Below are 18,751 nucleotides of genomic sequence, written 5' to 3' on the forward strand. Positions count from 1 at the left end.
AAATGTTTCCTTCTCTTCCCCTATGTTCATCTGTTTTGCTTCTTAAATTCCACATAGGAATGAAATCATATGGTATTTGTCTTTTTATGACTCACTTATTTTGCTTAGCATAGTACCCTCTAGTTCCATCCACGTCATTGCAAGTGGCAAGATTTCATTCTTTTTGATTGAGGACTATTCCATTGTGTATATATGTATGTATGTATGTGTAGATACACACACACACACCCCCCCCACATCTTCTTTATCTAGTCGTCTATTGATGGACATCTGGGCTTTTTCCACATTTTGGCTATTTGGACATTGCTGCTATAGACATTGGGGTGCATGTGACCCTGGGAATCACTGTGTTTGGATCTTCTGGGTAAATACTTGGAAGTACAATTTGCTGGGCTGTAGGGTAGCTCTATTTTTAACTTTTGAGGAACCTCCAAACTGTTTTCCAGAATGGCTGCACCAGTTTGCATTCCCACCAACAGTGTAAGAAGGTTCCTTTTTCTTCTCATCCTTGCCAACATCCTTTGTTTCTTGAGTTGGTAATGTAACTATTCTGATAGGTGTGAGGTGGTATCTCATTGTGGTTTTGATTTGTATTTCCCTGAGGCCAAATGATGTTGAGCATTTTTTCATGTGTCTGTTGGCTATTTGTATGTCTTCTTTGGAGAAATATCTGTTCATGTTTTCTGCCCATTTCTTGACTGGATTTTTTGTTTTTTGGGTGTTGAGTTTGACAAGTTCTTTATAGATTTTGGAAATTAACCCTTTATCTGATATGTCATTTGTGACTATCTTCTCCCATGCTGTAGATTGCATTTTAGTTTTGTTGATTATTTCTTTTGCTGTGCAAAAGCTTTTTATCCTGATGAAGTCCCAATTGCGCATTTTTGCCTTTGTTTCCCTAGGCTTTGGAGACGTGTCTAGCAAGACACTGCTGTGGCTGAGGTCACAGAGGTTGTTGTCTGTGTTCTCCTCTGGGATTTCGATGGATTCCTGTCTCACATTTAGGACTTTCATCCATTATGAGTTTATTTTTGTGTATAGTGTAAGAAAGTGGTCCAGTTACATTCTTTCCAATTTTGCCAACACCATTTGTTGAAGAGACTTTTTTCCATTGGATATTCTTTCCTGCTTTGTCAAAGATTAGTTGACCATATAGTTAAGAGTCCCTTTCTGGGCTCTTTATTCTGTTCCATTGATCTATGTGTCTGTTTTGTGCCAGTACCATTTGAATGGCACCCTACAAACTTTAGGATTGTTTGTTCCAGCTCTGTTGAAAATACCGATGGCATTTTGAAAGGGGTTGCATTCAATGTGTAGATTGCTTTGGGTAGCGTAGACATTTTAACATTTGTTCTTCCAGTCCATGAGCATGGAATACTTTTACGTTTCTTTGTGTCTTTCTCAGTTTTTTTCATAAGTGTTCTGTAGTTTTCACCATATAGATCCTTTACCTCTTGGGTTAGGTTCATTCCTAGGTATCTTATGGTTTTTGGTGCAGTCATAAATGGGATTGATACCTTCTTGATTTCTCTTTCTTTAGCTTCAGTTTTAGTGTATGTATGGATTTTATATCCTACCAAAGATTTTATATCCTACCACATTGCTGAATTCCTATATGAGTTCTAGCAATTTTTTGGCAGAGCCTTTTGGGTTTTTTTGTAGAGTATCATGTTGTCTACGAAGAGTAAAAGTTTGACTTCTTTGCCGATTTGATGCCTTTTATATATTTTTGTTATCTGATTGCTGAGGCAATCAGATAGTACTTCTAGTACTATGTTGAACAAGAGTGGTGAGAGTGGACATCCCTGTCACCTTAGGGGAAAAGCTGTCAGTTTTTCCCCATTGAGGATGATATTTGCTCTGAGTCTTTCATATATAGCCTTTATAATGTTGAGGTATGTTCCCTCTGGCCCTACTTTGTTGAGGGTTTTTATCAAGAATGGATGCTGTACTTTGTCAAATGCTTTTTTTGCATCTATTGAGAGGATCACATGGTTCCTATCCTTTCTTTTATTAATGTGGTGTATCACATTGATTGATTTGTGGATGTTGAACCACCTCTGTAGCCCAGGAATACTCCAATGTCCCTTTCTAAGAAGGGGGTCACTAACATTCTACCAAAAAAGAGTGAAAAAGAATCTTGTCAGAAATGGTGAATGGGAAAAGGAAACGAGTTGTACGGCCAAATTAAAGGCTCTGCATCTACTAAAAACAAGGGTGGCTATAAGAAGGCTGTAGTGTGGCATAACGAGCCAAGGCATTTTGGGTTCCTTCGCATGTAATTGTACACAGTGTCCTCTAAAGTGGGCCAGGGTGCTGTAATCAAACATGGTATAGTTGAAGAATGGTGTCTGTGTGTTGTGTCACATGACCAGTCCGCGCTGCGGCGCCCTGCCAAGACAGCTACATGAATTGTTCTTCAAGTGCCCTGGCTAATGTCAAAGAGAAGGCAGAAGGGCTTATATAGCTTGTTGGTTTTTTCCCCCCTATTTGAGGAAGTTGGAAACTTGAGTATTTAATAAAGTCTTAGTGGCATCATGTCCATTTTATAAGAAAGTTGTTAATTTAAAGCATTTGGGTGCTAAATTAAGATCTCATCAGGGTAATGAGGGAAGGATTTAGGAATTACTATTTTCATTTTGGGATCCTGTCAGATAGGGTTGTTTTTACGTGCATTATGTGCTTCTCAGGTTGAATAAAATAGTGTTGGTGACAGTCTCTTTGAGGATGCTTTTAACATGCAGAACAAAACTTAAATTTGCCTGCTGTTATGATCTCTACTAGATGTGGGGATTTGCATGCTGTTGTTTCCACAGTTGTGAAGCTAACTTATTATTCACTGCAGATTTAAGTACCTTAGTGACTTGGTCTCTTGTATTATTTCTGAATGGTTCCTGAATGTATAGAATTGGTGATGGTTTTGTGCCGTTGCTATTATATCTTTCCTGGAAAATAAAGTGAGCTTTTCATGCTTGAGTAAACACATTGATGCATTATGAAACTGTCAGACTCTTTGAACAATTGGCATAAGCTCAATTATTCAGATATGTGACTCTTTTGAATGGCTTTTGTGTCAGCTAATGCTTTCGTACAACCAGCATAAAGGAATTTCAATACCTTTCCTTAAGAAATTAAATCTCAACTGTATGATTAAAGAAATCCAAAGGATTAGTTCTTTCATTGAGCACTTTCATTATTATAGACAGCTAATTGGTAGCATTCATTTGTTGAGATCCATCATTTCATTTAAAAATGTTTTTCTTTTTTGTTAAAAAATAATTTAAAGTTGTTTATGCATTTTCCTTATCACCTGAAATAACTTAGTTTCCTTCCTGTCAACAACATGCACACGTGCTTTTTGTACATCATATACCTGCATTTTTTTTCTTTTTAAAAATTTGCATTATAAATTTTTTCAAGTTATATGGTCTTTATAGTAATTATTTTTGTTGCTTACTTGATATTAAATTTTTAATAACATGCTTATCATTTTCCTTATTTGATATGTATGTTTTCCAGGTTTTCATTTTTGCTGATAATAATGCAAAGATATATTGTGCATTATAGCTTGTGTTTCTCATTTTCAATTTTATTACAAGGACAGATGCTCAAAAGTATTGTCACTATATCAGTGAACTTGAAAACTTATGTTCTATGTATTGCCCAACTGCTTCCTAAATGACAGTACTTCTTTTTGATTATAGAAGTATATATTAAGTGTTAGCATCTTTCAAATTATCATTTGGAGCAGCCCGTAATCTTAGTAGAGATTTTTTCCTTGGTAAATTCAATTTCTGTTTTAGCAAAATAATATGTGCAAATAGCTTTTTAAAAAAAATCCAACAAGCCTCATAGTGTGACAGTGAAGAACAGTAACCTCTTGCCTTCCCCAACTCCAGTTTTTGGCTCTTAAGAACCCCTAGCTCTTGGCTGTTTTAATGCTGGATTCCCCTAAATTGCTAAGCTTGCTCTTAGTTTGATTTTTTTTTTTTTTTCATTTTGTAGTTATCTTTTGATTTCTTTCTATGGAATGAGACTATAGCCTTTATAATTTCTTCTCCATCCTCTAAATATTGACATAACACAAATCTTGTTTTTATCAACATGTAGATATTAAAACTAAGTATTGTTCATAATCAAGTCTTAAATTTATATTATGAATATATCTTCTCATACTTTATATTTTTCCTGAAATTAATAACTCCCCCCTTCTTTGCTTACTTTGTTTTTTTCTGTTTCTAATTTATCAACAAACAAATCTTGATCAGATAATTTCACAAATGCATGTTTACCACCACAAAATCTTTCCACTGGGAGCCTCCCAGAGGCTATGCAATGTGGACTGGTCCCTCTCAGGGCCTGCTGCTCAGCTGACATCTTGGAAGTCTCTGCATTGTTCTATCCGGGGAATTTATTTTGTCTCTCTCTTTTGTTGATTTTCTGATTGCTAGATCTCAAATCCTCTTCCTTTGAGATATATGCTTACATTTAATGGAATCCTGAGGTGCAAGGAAGATACATTTTTTTGAGACCATGCATGTCTAAAAATGTCTTTATTTTGTCATCATACTTGATTGATGGTTTGGTTGGGTATATAATTTTAGATCGAGAATATTGTTTTCTTGCAATTTTGAAGACATTGCTCCATGGCCTTCTTACTGTCAAGTCTGCTTTGGAGTCCAGCACCTTTCTGATTCCCGGTTCTTCATTATGACCCCCACCCCTACTTTTGGAATCTTCTTGTTTCCGGAGTTCTGAAATGTTCTATTTCTTGGTATTCTGACATGTCTCTGTCATTGATTTTATTGGCCGTGAAGTGGACTTTTCCAAAGCAAAAAATGCATATTCTGAAAGTCCCCTCTGTTCTCTTTTTGGAATACCTGTTAATTGGTTGTACTTTGTAGACAGATCCTCGAATTTTCCTTTTTTCTCTCCCATTTCTTTGTCTTATAGTCTTTTTATTCTACATTCTGAGGGATTTTGTTAACTTTTCCACCTCTTTTATCGGGTTCTTTTATTAATACTACACTTTAAAAAAATTCTGAAAGCTTATTTCTTTTCTGAAGCTTGCTTTTTAAAAAGTATCATGTTGCTTCATTTTCTCTTATTCCTCTGAGGGTGTTAATTACATTTTTTTGTTGATGAAATTCTTTTCTGCTCCCCACATATTTGTTTCATATTTGAAGTGCAGGCACACAGGTACTCTCAAACATATTAGGGGCTTTCCTCAAGTCTAGAGAACCTTGTCTTTTGCTTAAATGAAAGACCCAGACACTTGAGAGGGGTGAGGCAGTGTGGGCGGGGCTGGGGGGGGAGAGGGTTGCAAGCTGTGTGTGCATGGGTGGGGCTTATAACCAGGGGCCTCTCTGATACTGTAATTCTCATCTGTGGTGTCTGTTCTCATGTGTGGGAGCTTGACTGGAGGAAGAGAGTGGGATCTCACTGATCAGGCTTTGACTCAGTCCCCCACTTTTTAGTAGGGTGCCTCACCCCTTGCCCTCAGCTGTGTTTAGAGTCAACTCTTTTAGAGGGGAAATTTCTGATCTCCTGCCTGGCTCTGCAGGGCAGAGAAAAAGATATGGGGACCTATCTGTTCTTTATATAAATTTTCAACCAGTTCTCCCTCCTTCCAAGATCACCTGGTCCTAATTTCCTATTGACTCCTCATTCCACAAGCTTGGATTTCAGTTTTGTTTGGATTCTTTTGTTCCCATTTGTTCATCTGTTTTCTGGCCTCAAGGATTTTGTGGCATGTCTAGTGTGCTGCTTCTCCCTTCTCAATTTTAATTGTCTTCATGCATTTATTTCATACTTCTGTATTTATATCTGTTTCTGTATAAATTCTTTTAGTGTCATTTTAGTACAGTTTTAAAAGGTGTGAGGAAAAAGGCATGTGCCCAGTGTGCCATGGTTCATGGAAGTATCCAGTGTAGACTCTGTTTTAGATTGGTCAAAAACAATTTTTTCCCTTTTACACATCTGTGGGGTATTTGTATATTTTCTGACTCACAGTAATTCCTATTAAAATATCTTTTAAAAATATTTTCTAATTTTTACATATGTTTATTTAACACATGTTTATTTTAAACATATGTTTAAAATATCTTTTAAAAATATTTTCTAATTTTTACATATGTTTATTTAATTTTTACATATGTTTATTTAGCAGATTTTTTTTTTTTTTTAAGATTTCATTCATTTATTCATGAGAGATACAAAGAGAGAGGCAGAGACAAAGGCAAAGGGATATGCAGGCTTCCTGCAGGGAGGCAGGGCTCTATCCCAGGACCCAGGATCATGACCTGAGCCAAAGGCAGATGCTCAACCACTGAGCCACCCAGGTGCCCCTAATACTGCAGATCTAATATCAGCTTCTATAAGTAGAAAATGTGACTACCCATTGGATAGCTTAAAGGAATAATTACCATTCTCATTGAGCTATTTATTCATTTTCAAAAACTTTTGAGATAATTGTAGATTGATAGGAAGTTGCTAAAACAGTACAGAGATGTCCTTTGTGCCCAGTTTATCCTAGTGGCAGTGTCTTTACATGACTGTTAAGATATCAAAGGGAGGAAATTGATATCAGTACAATCCTTGCTAGTTTTTAAAAGATAGTGTTTTACATTTCATATTGGGCAGAAGGTTTACATTGCAAATATATCTGAGACCCACGTGAACTCTTTTGTCTTTCAGCAATTTTTCCAGCTAGTCAAATTACGGAAGCTTGGACTTAGTGATAATGAAATTCAGCGGCTCCCTCCAGAAATAGCAAACTTCATGCAGCTGGTGGAACTTGATGTTTCTCGAAATGGTAAGAGAAAGATTCCACTTGAATTGTTCATGTGTCTCTTCTGATGCTAGGGGCGGTGTTTTAGTCAATAAAGTTGGATGAAGGCCACTGGAGGTGCTTTTTCTGATGGATATGGGAAAGCTATGTATAAATTTGGGGATGAAATTAATGCCATGATTGAATGGTGTAGTCAGCTTGGAGGTGTTCACCAAAAATATTTCATAATGCAGCTTTTAGGTGATGATTTTTGCAAAGTAGGATCAGTCTGATTTAGAGAGTCGGAGCGTGGACTGGAAATAATATAGCCCAACTGCCTCGTTTTACTGATTGTGACATGGAGAGCTATTGGTGTGGTCATGTGTCCAGTCCTCAGAGGACTGGGGGAAGTTGATTCCTCTGGCTGTTTCTCAGTTGCCGGTATGCTGCTATGAGAATCTGCCTCCCTGTATTGGAACAGAGCAACTTGTCGTCCGGGCATCTCTGTCAGTTTAATTATTTCTAATCAGGCCACTGGTGGTTCTGCCCATTTGAGTTTATGTGGTGTATTTGTGAGTTTATTTTGATTTCCAGATTTCACTAGAATGATGAAGTGCTTCCTTTTTTATCAGACATCTAATAGGATATTTAACCTTTCACTTTTGAATAGGTACCCTGGTTTAACCTCATGTATTATAGCCCCAACAGCACTTGTGGAGTGGGCTGGTACCCCTGCCTGTTATAGCACACATGATCAATTACTTTAAGTTAAAATGGCAGCTCTCAGTGGTCCTGTCTTTTGAGATGGAGTTGTAGTTCTCACAAAGATTCTGGTGTAAGTTCTTCAGGAGAGGCCGTAGTGTATTCTGAATTATTTATAAAAAGGATGATCTTTTTCCTGCTCTCATATTACATGCCTGTTTTGTGTTTTGTTTTTGCTTTCCTACAAAAATCTACAAGTTTTTTTCTCAGTGAACCTCAAGTCTGGATCTTTTATTCGCTTGTCTTCCACAGAAACTGCAAGGCTCAGATACAGAATATTTTGGCGGGCCTTTTGTTATAAGACAGCAGTGATAATCAGTACTTGATTGAAAATGTGATGAAGGAAAAATGATTTTATACCCTACTTTTAATAGCTGTGAAATATCTGTCATCTATCAGATCCCATGAATTGGAAACAGTCTTGAGGCCAGGCTGTATGTTTTTGACATAGGGTCTACTTTTATTTTTCTTGAGAATTATTTCTTAGCCTGAAGGTAATGGAAAAAGTGAAGAAAAAATATTATTTTTTAAAATAAAAAATAAATTCATCTGTTTAGTGTGTTTTGGAGTGGCTTATTTGGTTGCAGAGGACCCAAATCTGCTTAGGTTAAGGGTATTTGATTGTAAGGCCTGGGGTGGAGCTAACAAAAGCATTGGCATGGAGCTGCCATCTGACACCATCTTAGGAGTTTCATGGTTTCTGTCTTACAAGGGTGCCTGTTTCTGTTGGTCAGTGCACTGTTCTTCCCTCCCTTCTAACCTCTCTTAGAATGGCCTCTTTCCATGTACTTTTTGGCTTTTGCCTCTGCTGTGGCATCTATTCGCCAGTGACAGATTTCTAAGTGAGGAATGGTTGACCCCGCTCATATTTTTAAGCCAAATAGAAGCCATAAACTCCAGGTCCCTGGACACCCTAAGGATCGGCTGCCCTAGAATAGGGGTGGCAAACAGAGCAAAGCTTGGTCCTGCCTCTCAGTCCAGATGCGGCTTCCCTTACACCTGGAGTGTGGCATGGGACAGGCATGGGAGGCCAGAACTGATGCCAAGGCTATCCTATATCACGTTTATCTAAAGTGTACATCATTGAAACTGCTGTTGCTTGTCTCAGCAATTATCTCACTTATAAAGAGTAGCTGGCTATTAATTCTGCAAGGAAGCAGTGACTTAGGAAAATGGTCACCGAAATCACACAGATTGTGTAAAGAAATAAAAGAGCAATTTTAAAATTGGCATTAGAAGGGAAAATAAGCAGGGGCCTGGAAATCCTTGAGAAGAGGAGAAGTACTGGCTTTAATTATTCGTGAGAAGAGAAGACATAGAGCGTGAAAATGCCCAGTCTGACGTGACAGGGTGCCCTGTGGAAAGTTGGCATTGGCAGCTGCCTGGTTTACCACTTCTCCCATCAGCTGTTTCTTTCCAAACACTCTTAGCTAGAAAGAAGGGCTATATGCATCCTCCTATGTGTCTCTTTATACCTTCCAGCACATTGATGAAAGAGATTAAGCTTTCACTGAAGTCAGTGTCAGGACACAAGATATTTCTTTTCCTTCTGCAGGTGTTGGGAGTTTTGTCAAAGGATCCTGCAGATCCTGTCATCTTCTTATCAGGCACATTTATAAATGCTTCCCCTATTGGCAAGCCTTGTTCTGGCTCAGTAGTATGGGTCTGTGTGTATGTATATGTGGTGTTGTATGTATTGTGAATGTGTGCTGTGTGTGTGTGCTGTGTATGTGGTGTGTGTATGTGTGTTGTGTATGTGATGTGTGTTGTGTGTGTAGTATGTATATGGTGTATTGTGTGTATTGTGTTGTATGTGTGGACAGAGCAGAACAAGGTCACCATTTAGTGTAATCAACAAGAACTTGAGTCTTCAGCTATTTCCAGGTCAGGCAAATCTCAGTTCCCTCTCTCTCTCTCTCTCTCTCTCTTTTTTTTTTTCTCAGATAAAATCACATTAATGTGAATTTCCTAGGCAATTGAGTAAGTAAATAAAAATTGCAAAGTCTCTAGCCTGAGAGGCAATGTGAAAACCCCTTCTTTGTATGGAAACAGGCATTTTTAAGGGCTTGGGTTTAAGTCTGGAGGCCTGTTGGAGGCTCTTAGTGTTCTGGGACTCCTGCTGAGGCTGTTCCTCAATGATCAGAGAGGCTGTTCTGTTGAGACCCTGCCCAGTCCCTTAGTTATAGCATATCCACAACCAGGCTGTGTCTGTCATGGAAGGATCTTTATTGGCTTCCTCAGTTCCTGATTTTCCATTGTGTGACCATTGAGGAAAACAAGGTCTTAATGCCAGACCGCCCAAGTCATTGAACTAATGCTTGTCAAACCTTAACATGCAATGAATTACCATAGGATTTTGTTAAAATACAGATTCTGACACAGTAGGTCTGGAGAGGGGCTTGAGATTTTGCATTGCTAAGAAGCCCCCAGAGGCTGCCAACCCTGTTGATCCCATCAAACATGCTGAGTAGCAAGATCTGAGCCCTCACTACCCACAAACTCACTACTAATGTTCCTTCAACAGCGTCGTGTGGTTATGAGCATGGCTGCTCAGCTTTCCAGCAGCCCTCCACCTTCTCACATGGAAGGGTGGGAAACCTTCAGGGTATTATTGGTTAAAGGGTAAGATACTATTACTGACCTACAGTCGAGTTGGCTTTCATTCCAGAAGCAAAATTAGACCTGTCCTGATGTTACCTAGCTCAAGTGAGGGAGAAAAGACAAGTTTTGTGTTTATTTCCAAAAAAATCTATAAATGAGGAGAGAAGTTTTTACAGGCTCATGTCCTACGCCAAGAAGAACTGCCAAGACCTCCAAACCCTGACTTTTGTGGCTTTTGTTTTCTGATATTTCAGGCACAAAGTCAAGGGGATTGTGTGTTGTATTAAAGAGAACGGTGAGCTTAGGAAGAAAGAGAGAGATGCTTGTTGGTTGTATATAGGCTATGGAGACTTGTTCTGGAGTAAAAGGAGAGAGGCTTGGGATGAACAGTTTTGCCCCCAAAATGGCTGGACGTGCTTGGCTGGCAGGACTCTGGATGGGAGCCCTGGCTCTGCTGCTCAGCACCGGGCCAAGGCCAGCTATGGGCAGGCCTCTCCTGACAAGTGTTGGGCCATATCCTGGGAAGGAGTGGGACAGGGCACTGCTTCCAGACAAACCCAGTGAGAGGTGAGGAAAGTGACAGATTTCTCATGTTCTGACAGTGGTTGATTTTTTTAAATCAGGCAAATAGCTAAAATAAACTTGGGATGAAAGAAACAAGGTGTTTCCTATAAACATAGATTAAGAGCTGATTGGAATGTATAAAATTGGTATCAGAATACAGTGTTAAAAGGCCCTGAATTAAGGTCTAACACAGTATTCTGTGGTAAAATGGATGTACTTTAATGCCTGGACTTTGTGTCTGTTTTCTCTGCTCACTGATTTTTAGCTGGTGAGGGAAATGACCTCTGGATACGTAAGAGAAGGTATTACCCCATAGTACTATCTTGCTATCCAAGAATCTCAGGCAGACTTTGTTAATGCATCATGCATCCTGCCTGAAGGGTTAGTAATTTGAATTTTATAGCCTATGCTGTAATTTGAGTTACATCATAGTACTGTATCATTATCCATTTATTTAGTTCAGTTTTTCCCAAAGTGCAAGGCATACACCACTGGTACCGCTAGAGATGATTTTAAATGGAGCTACAAAACAGCAGTTTTTAATATTGAGTCATGGCGAGAAAGTTACTATTAAAAAAATTATTCCTTTTGGTTTACCTTCTGTTGAATTTAATAACACTGTATTATATTTATTGCTACGTTTATCTTCTGTATTTGGTGGTAGTAGTTTTTAATTATATTAGTGACTTAAAGAAATTTGCTTCCTTTTTAAAAAATAAATCTCACTCAGATTTGAAGAGGAGATTTAAATGAATGAGAGAGACACTAAAGAACATCGGTGCTATACCAATATGGCCAACATTGTGAAGGACTTGGATGGCTGGCATTGAGAAATCTCGCTGATAAGTATGAGTGTCTCATGCCAGAGAGCCTATGAATTTATTTCAGTCTGGGGTAAATAATACACATACAGAAAAACATGGCTAAAGACCACACACCCTGGCTAAGTACTTTAGACTTGAGTTAACAAGAAACTCTAGGATTGTTTTAGTACAAATCATCACAAGCACCAAGATAACACTTCAGAGTAAGTGGATGGACTGCTGGTCTCCCGGCAGGGTCATAGTCCCACAAAGTCTAGAGGTTAGATTTAGATTAAAAACATGGGTTAGTTGTCCTCTGTCCAGCCACAAGATGCTGATCAGTGTCTGTGGTCTGTGGCTGTGGCTTCGTTTAATGAAATCCAAAGCCAGTTTTGAAGCCTACTGAAATGACCTTGTATAACATCAAGTCTTCTTGCTTCTGAGTATGCCTGAAAAATCTCTTTCTGGCAAGCAATAAATCCAGTGTACCTAAAAATCTTCCTACTTAATTATGAACAGTTAGCCTTTTTTTTTTTTTTTTTTGGTTATAACTGCATACACCCATACCACAAGTGTGGTAGAAGCCAGCTTCTACCCATGCAGACTTCAGACTTGCCACAGTCAAGCCATTGTTCTCTCCTTTCTCACTGCCTAATTCAGGCCTGGATTGAGTGTTGTGTTTAGCACCCTGCTCCAGTGGCTGGACTTAATAATACATATAGTAGGTGAGTTTTCTTGTCACTGGCACTGTTGAAGTATGGCAGGAGACATCCCATGGAGGGAAGCACATGGGCCACTCTACCTTGTGTCTGGAGAGCTAGAACTTTCCAACCCAGCGCTTGTTGTCTCACCTTTGCAAGAACTGCCAGTTTCCTACCATGAGCCCTTTCACCCTTCTCTGTCTTATCTTATACCTTCCCTTTTGTTAAGGAGAAGGATACAGAAAAAAATAAAATTGCCTTTTCCTTAATGTTTTAATTTCAGATGGTAATTTTAAAAGCAGAGATGGAAAGTAAAAAATTAGTTTTATGTAATATTTAAAATCACATGCTTTACATGCTACAAATAGTTTCCCCCCCCCCCCCCCAGGGAGCGTTGTTAAAATGTGAAGATGTATAGAAGAAACCATTTCAAACACTGAAAAAATTGAAATAAACCTTAAAATAGGTTCCTCCCTCCTCTTTTTGGATGGTAAAGAAACATCAATGATATTTTAGCAAATAAAACTGAAAATCCATCAAAATTTGATGTTATAAGTTGTTAAATCGGAAGGGAAATTCTTAGAACATTGTCTTTGCACAAAACATTTTTGGAACTCTTTCAAAATTTGTAATGTATAATTTTGCATATCCTCAGATTAGTAGTTTCACTTTTTAGAGTGGATTGGTTTTTTGAAAAGAGCCAAACATTTTTTAATGCCAACTTAGGTAAATAAAGCAGGACATTGACAGTCTTACGTTACTCCAAATCTGCTTCAGATAACAATTTCAAAAGGGTCCCAAAAAGCTTCTGATCAATGGAAACAGCTCTGAAAACCCTGTATTAACTACCAAAGGGCAGGCACACCTTAAAATGTATTTTCCAGTATATCTGTTTTTAGAATACAAAGACAGAGTTTAGAATTTCATGACCACACATCTTCTAAGAATCCAGTGTAGCTGCAGACAAATTTTTAACATTTCTCTTTCAGTACTAGCTGCCTTAAAAAAAAAAAAAAAAAATCTAAGCTTGCTTTTTACATTATATATAAACCATTATGGAGATATGCTGTACAATGATTCCACCAGTGAAATAAAGTCAGAATATTATGTATTTTTATATTCAGGTGATGTACAGAAATTAAACCTTTGATACTATAGATCCTTTGATACTATACATATTTGACACTTTTTGCATTTTTTTCTTAGCCTTTCTGAAATATCTGAATCCTTTTTTTTCTGTCATCTAGAAGGGTTTCCCTAGGATGCCCGTACTTGCCTTGTCAGAGTGTATAGAAGGGTTAAACTATGGCTATTTATTATGGTAATATGTCTTAATTCCCTGTTACCAGAAAAGTTGTGACTCTCATGGTTAAGTTGTAGGTTTATATAACTTTATCTCTTGCTTTTTTTTTTTTTAATTAGCAAGTTTGTAATAGAGATGTTAACCTTTGAATTTGAGAACACCACCTCCGAATATATTTTTTAGGTCAACAAGCTCTTCGGTTAGTTTGAGGTTCTCTTAATTCTTTGTCTGCCTCCCTCCTTTGTTCCTGCCCATTTCATTCATTTACTTGGTTTCTAAGTGCTATGTTCTGTGTTAGATGCCAAATTTTCCAAAAACAATGGTGGATTTACATAGAGCTAAGTTAGGCAAAGTTAGAGAAGCAAAAATAATTGTTTTTCAAAAAAAATGGCTTCTGAAATAAAACAAAACTCCAGTATGTGGGATGACAGTTTCTGTTCATTTTTTAATTAGACAGTTTATGTGGGCATCACTTTGACAGTTTCCAGCTCTGAAAGTGATTGCAAGTGAGCAGCCATCTTGCTTCATTTTGATTTTGAGGTCACCTACTTTGTCATGTGAAACTGCCTTGAGCCAAGTGATGCTGAGCCTCTAGGCAGCTAAAGGCTGGATGGCATCTCTTTGTCAGGATGGTGACAGAGAAGTGCTTCCATGAATGCAAATGGTGCTCTGAGCTTCTTAAGCTGGAAAAGACACAATTTAGAAAGGGATGAAGGATCCAAGAAGGAGAAAGTGATTGAGGAGCAATACTGAGAACTGCAGTTTGAGGATTATATATAGAAATGATTTGGTTTTTAAATTAGTTTTATAAGTGTTGAATCTTTAACCTAATATATCTGCTCAAAGTTAATAATGAATTATGATTCTGAATTATTTTTCAGTGTGAAAAAGCTTTGGACCCTGCTCTCTCTCTCTTTCTGTGCTTACAGTTATCAACTATAGCCCATAAAAATATATTTTTTTTTTACCTTAAGTAAAATTTATTGAGTACTTACTTCATTTGTGTAAGGCTCTTTGCCTTATCCTTCAATCCCTTAAGGAGGTAAATCTACAGGTACAACAGATGTATGTGACAAACTGCACGTAACGGCTCTTAAATAGTTGCATAAATAATGTGCTGGGGCTGGCAGAGAGTGTCCGTGAATGCAACTAATTTGAAAGAGGCTTATAGGAAAAATGGGGCTTTTTTGGTTTGAAGTTGAAATCAGTCTTTAAAAATTCTCATAGTTTAGTTGTAAATTTGGAGGGCGTTAGAGTGGATTCCTCAGCTGAGTGTCGTTGTTGGAGATTTTTTTCAAATGTTTCTTATAAATTTATAACAATATCATTAAAAATGCAAATATCTCAAGTGCTTTTCTTTTAGATATTCACTGAAAATGTTAAGATTTATCAAAAATCAAAGAAGCACCCAGTGCATAAAAATAAGAACTGAAACTGTATGAGTTGTCATGGGATTCTTTCTCTTTTTATTATATAGCTATTACTGTGTTGTACAGGATTTGTTCTGGGTGAAATGCAGTAGTCAAGATAGACTATTGATCTAAAGGAAAAAAAAAAAAAAGCCAAAATCTCAAGTGCTCATCACAATGAGAAACTTTTTTTTTACTGTTCAATTTATAGTCCGGCGTTGGGTAAGGGGGAAGGAGGGGTGGGCAGAGACTAGGGAGGTAGGTAGTGAGAGGCTCTATACAATCAAAGATCCAGGCTTCTTGTAATGCTACATCTTCACTCAACTAGTAGCCTCCAAGGCCCTCATGGGAGGGGGAGAAACTGGGGGATTGTGCACGGGCAATTAAAAAAAAAAAAAAAGATTTATGTATTTATTTGAGAGAGCAAGTGAGCACCGGGCAGGAGTGGCAGAGGCAAAGGGAGAGGGGGAGAGAGAATCCCCTGTAGACTTCCTGCTGAGTGTGGAGCCTGATGCCAGGCTCCATCTCACAACCCTGACATCATGACCTGAGCCGAAATCAAGAGTCAGAAACTTAACCAAGCAAGCCACCTAGGCGCCCCTGCATGGGCAGTTTTTATGGGTCACGTCAAGTAGTGCTGTACATCATTTCCATCCATGCTCTCTAGTCAATTTTATGTCTCTAGCTTAACTGAAAGGAGCTGGGGAATGCAGTTAGATATTTGTACAGGAAGAGAAACCTTACTATTGGTAAGCACTAGCATCATCTGCCAGAAATGGCAAATAATTGAATGTTAAAATTATATGATTTTTATGTCACTGATCACATGTTGCCCTAGTAAACACACACACACACAATTCTGTTGCATTGTCGTAATCTCCCAGTGAGTGAAACATCTATAGGAAATTAGATACATGTTCAAAGAGGATGACGTAGCCCTCCTTCTCATGTCTGTACAAAATTTTTAAACCTAGGCTTAGATGAATATGATTGATAGCCACTACTAATGCTAATAATTAGAATAAATCTATATATGTGTATATATAATGTTTTTTAATTTGAAGTTTTAGAAACTAAAATATACTTTGAAAGTTAGAATTTTACATGTGAGGAATGTTTGAAGCACTTGTTCCAGGCAGTATGAAATCCTTAAAGATTGTCAAGCCAGGAATCGCCATCTCCAACCCCTCTGTGCCTCAGTTTCTTCATCTGTAAAATGGAGATTATAATAGCACTTGACTTCATAGAAGTGCTGTCACCCTTAAAAGAGGCTATGTATGTAAAGTGCTTAGAACAGTGCCATGTGTATAACAAGCACTCAGTGTTAGCTGCTGCAATTAATCCTATCATCATCTTTGTGTTGGGCTGTGGAGATCTGAACTTGCACCCCTATAGGGCAGGGGTGAAGACATGTCAAATTTGAAGGCTGGTGTGATACAGGTGAGGGAGGTTCCCGCCTGAGGTACTGTCTAGACATTGGGTACCGTGTCCAGGCATTGTAGTGCCCCTTCACATCTGTCTTTTGTCTCATGCCCATGCTATCCTGTGAGATGGGTAGAAGCACCTCAGGGTGACTGATGAGCAAACTAAGGCTTGAAGAAGTTGTGATGTGCCCCAAATCAGACTCCTACTTATTGTGGGGCTAGGGTAAGGAGCCCAGAGGAGAGGCACTGCTAATTATTTGGGGGGGCATATTGAAGATGATCAAGATAGGGCTGTTAGTTTTAGTCGATGTTAGAGAAAGGATGTAGACAATATTATGATGAGATACTCCGATTTAGAGATAAAAACAGGGAAAAATCATCCTAAGACATTTAAACTCCTAGAAATCTACATAGCGAATGAATTCAATTGCCTGTAGAAGTGGCCCACCTTAAGAGATGCTTTGTAAATCTTCTTTGGCCAGAAATGGAACATCATCTAATGAAAGATGTGGGTGGGGCTTTATCAATAATCTGTGATATCACACTTCTAAGGTAATTGTGCTGTTTTAGCAAAAGATCATAATCACATAAGATTGTGCTGTAAGTATATAAGTATAGAACAAGGAAAGCCAAAAACCAAGACTGTATAGGATTTTACCTTTGAAAAGAAGAGGGCAAACAACATGAATGTCCCTTGAAAGCAGGTATAGATCGCCCTATTTTTTATCCATGGGAAGGTTAAGATCATCCCATGTCTTTTTCTCAGGGTAGAGAGATACTCACTAAGGACTGCCATGGGGATTGAATTCTCTGATATAAACACTGAAAAGAGGTGATATGCTGACCGGTTGACATTAGTACAGCTTAGTTCCATTAGCATTCACTTAGTCTCACTGAATTTTCATAGCATGGCACGTGTTTTCATAGCCTTATCTTTTCTCAACAAACTGTCACTGAACTGGCAATCGGAAGACTCTTACCTGAGTAAGTCATGGAGGCTCATCTGTTTGGTGTTGTACTATATGAAGCTGTACCTTGAGCAGCCAGCGAGGCTCTTCCCCTATTTGAAATTCTTTGCAACATAGAGTAGCACTAATTTAGCAGGTCTTCTGTTTCTCTTCCTTTTTCTTTCTTTCTTTTTTCTTTTTTTTTTCTCTTGGTTAAAGTGAATTAAAGTGAATTAAAGTGAATCTTTTCTCAATAAACTGTCACTGAACTGACAATTGGAAAACTCTTACCTGATTAACTCATGGAGGCTCATCTGTTTGGTGTTATACTATATGAAGCTGTACCTTGAGCAGCCAGTGAGGCTTTTTTCAAAGAGGCTCTTCCCCTATTTGAAATTCTTTGCAACATAGAGTAGCACTAATTTAGCAGATCTTCTGTTTCTTTTCCTTTTTCTTTCTTTCTTTTTTCTTTTTCTGTTTCTTTTCTTTCTTTTTTTTTTTTTTTTTTTTTGCCCTGGGTTAAAGTGAATTATACTTGACCTATTTCTGAGAAGACCAGGAAGAGCACCTGGACTTGCTATGATGAGTGATGAGTGTTATATGTAAGTGATGAATCACTAAATTTTGTTCCTGAAACCAATATTACACTATATGTTAACTAGCTAGAAATTAAATAAAAATTTGGAGGAAAAAAAAAGAATACCTTGAGAAGGTAGAGAAATGAATTATTAGGATCATTTCTTTTCCAGCTTATGTTTTTTAAGGCACATGTTCATTATTAAGACTTAATCATAGTGAAACACAAAGACACATTATTGAAAAACCGAAAGAACTGTATGAATCTCTATCATCAGAATATTCACTGGGTGCTTGTTCTGTATCAGCTAAGAGGCTGAGCACCTCCTGTGTATTATCTCATATAATCTCATATAATCCTCAGATCATCTGTTAGAAGGTATACTTGCATCCTCTTGTTACAGATGAGAAAACTGAGTCTTGTTAATAAGCCATGGGAATGTTATGTATGCACAATTACTATAGATAGTAATCCTGTACTATGTATTTAAGAGTTGCTTAGAGTAGATCTTAAAAGTTCTTATCACAAGAAAAAAGACTTGTGACAGATGTTAACTAGACTTATTGTGGTGATCATTTCACAGTATGTACAAATACTAAATCATCATGCTGCACACCTGAAACTTAAGGTTATATATCAATTATACTTCAGGCAAAACAAAATGAGTCTTAGACTAAAACCTTTTTCTTGGGCACACAGCTAGTGAGTAGTAGAGCTGGTATTTGATCACAGGTTTGTTAGATTCCAAAATCACCGTTCTACATAAAAATCTTGTATCCGGGGATCCCTGGGTGGCTCAGCGGTTTAGCGCCTGCCTTCGGCATGGGGCGTGATCGTGGAGTCCCGGGATCGAGTCTCACATCGGGCTCCTGACATGGAGCCTGCTTCTCC

At 38.0% G+C, this 18,751-nt stretch overlaps 1 protein-coding gene across 3 annotated transcripts in view; it reads left to right on the forward strand.

Annotated features, from left to right (window-relative positions):
* LRRC1 (leucine rich repeat containing 1) overlaps nucleotides 1-18,751 on the forward strand; it is a 129,510-nt gene that overhangs the window by 43,172 nt on the left and 67,587 nt on the right. For all 3 annotated transcript variants that reach the window (XM_025419050.3, XM_025419052.3, XM_025419051.3), the window contains exon 2: nucleotides 6,697-6,814. In XM_025419050.3, coding sequence (XP_025274835.1) covers nucleotides 6,697-6,814 — 118 coding nt within the window. The remainder of the gene's footprint in view (nucleotides 1-6,696; nucleotides 6,815-18,751) is intronic.

The sequence above is a fragment of the Canis lupus genome, chromosome 12 (assembly GCF_003254725.2).
Source record: "Canis lupus dingo isolate Sandy chromosome 12, ASM325472v2, whole genome shotgun sequence".
NCBI classification, from domain to species: Eukaryota; Metazoa; Chordata; class Mammalia; order Carnivora; family Canidae; genus Canis; species Canis lupus.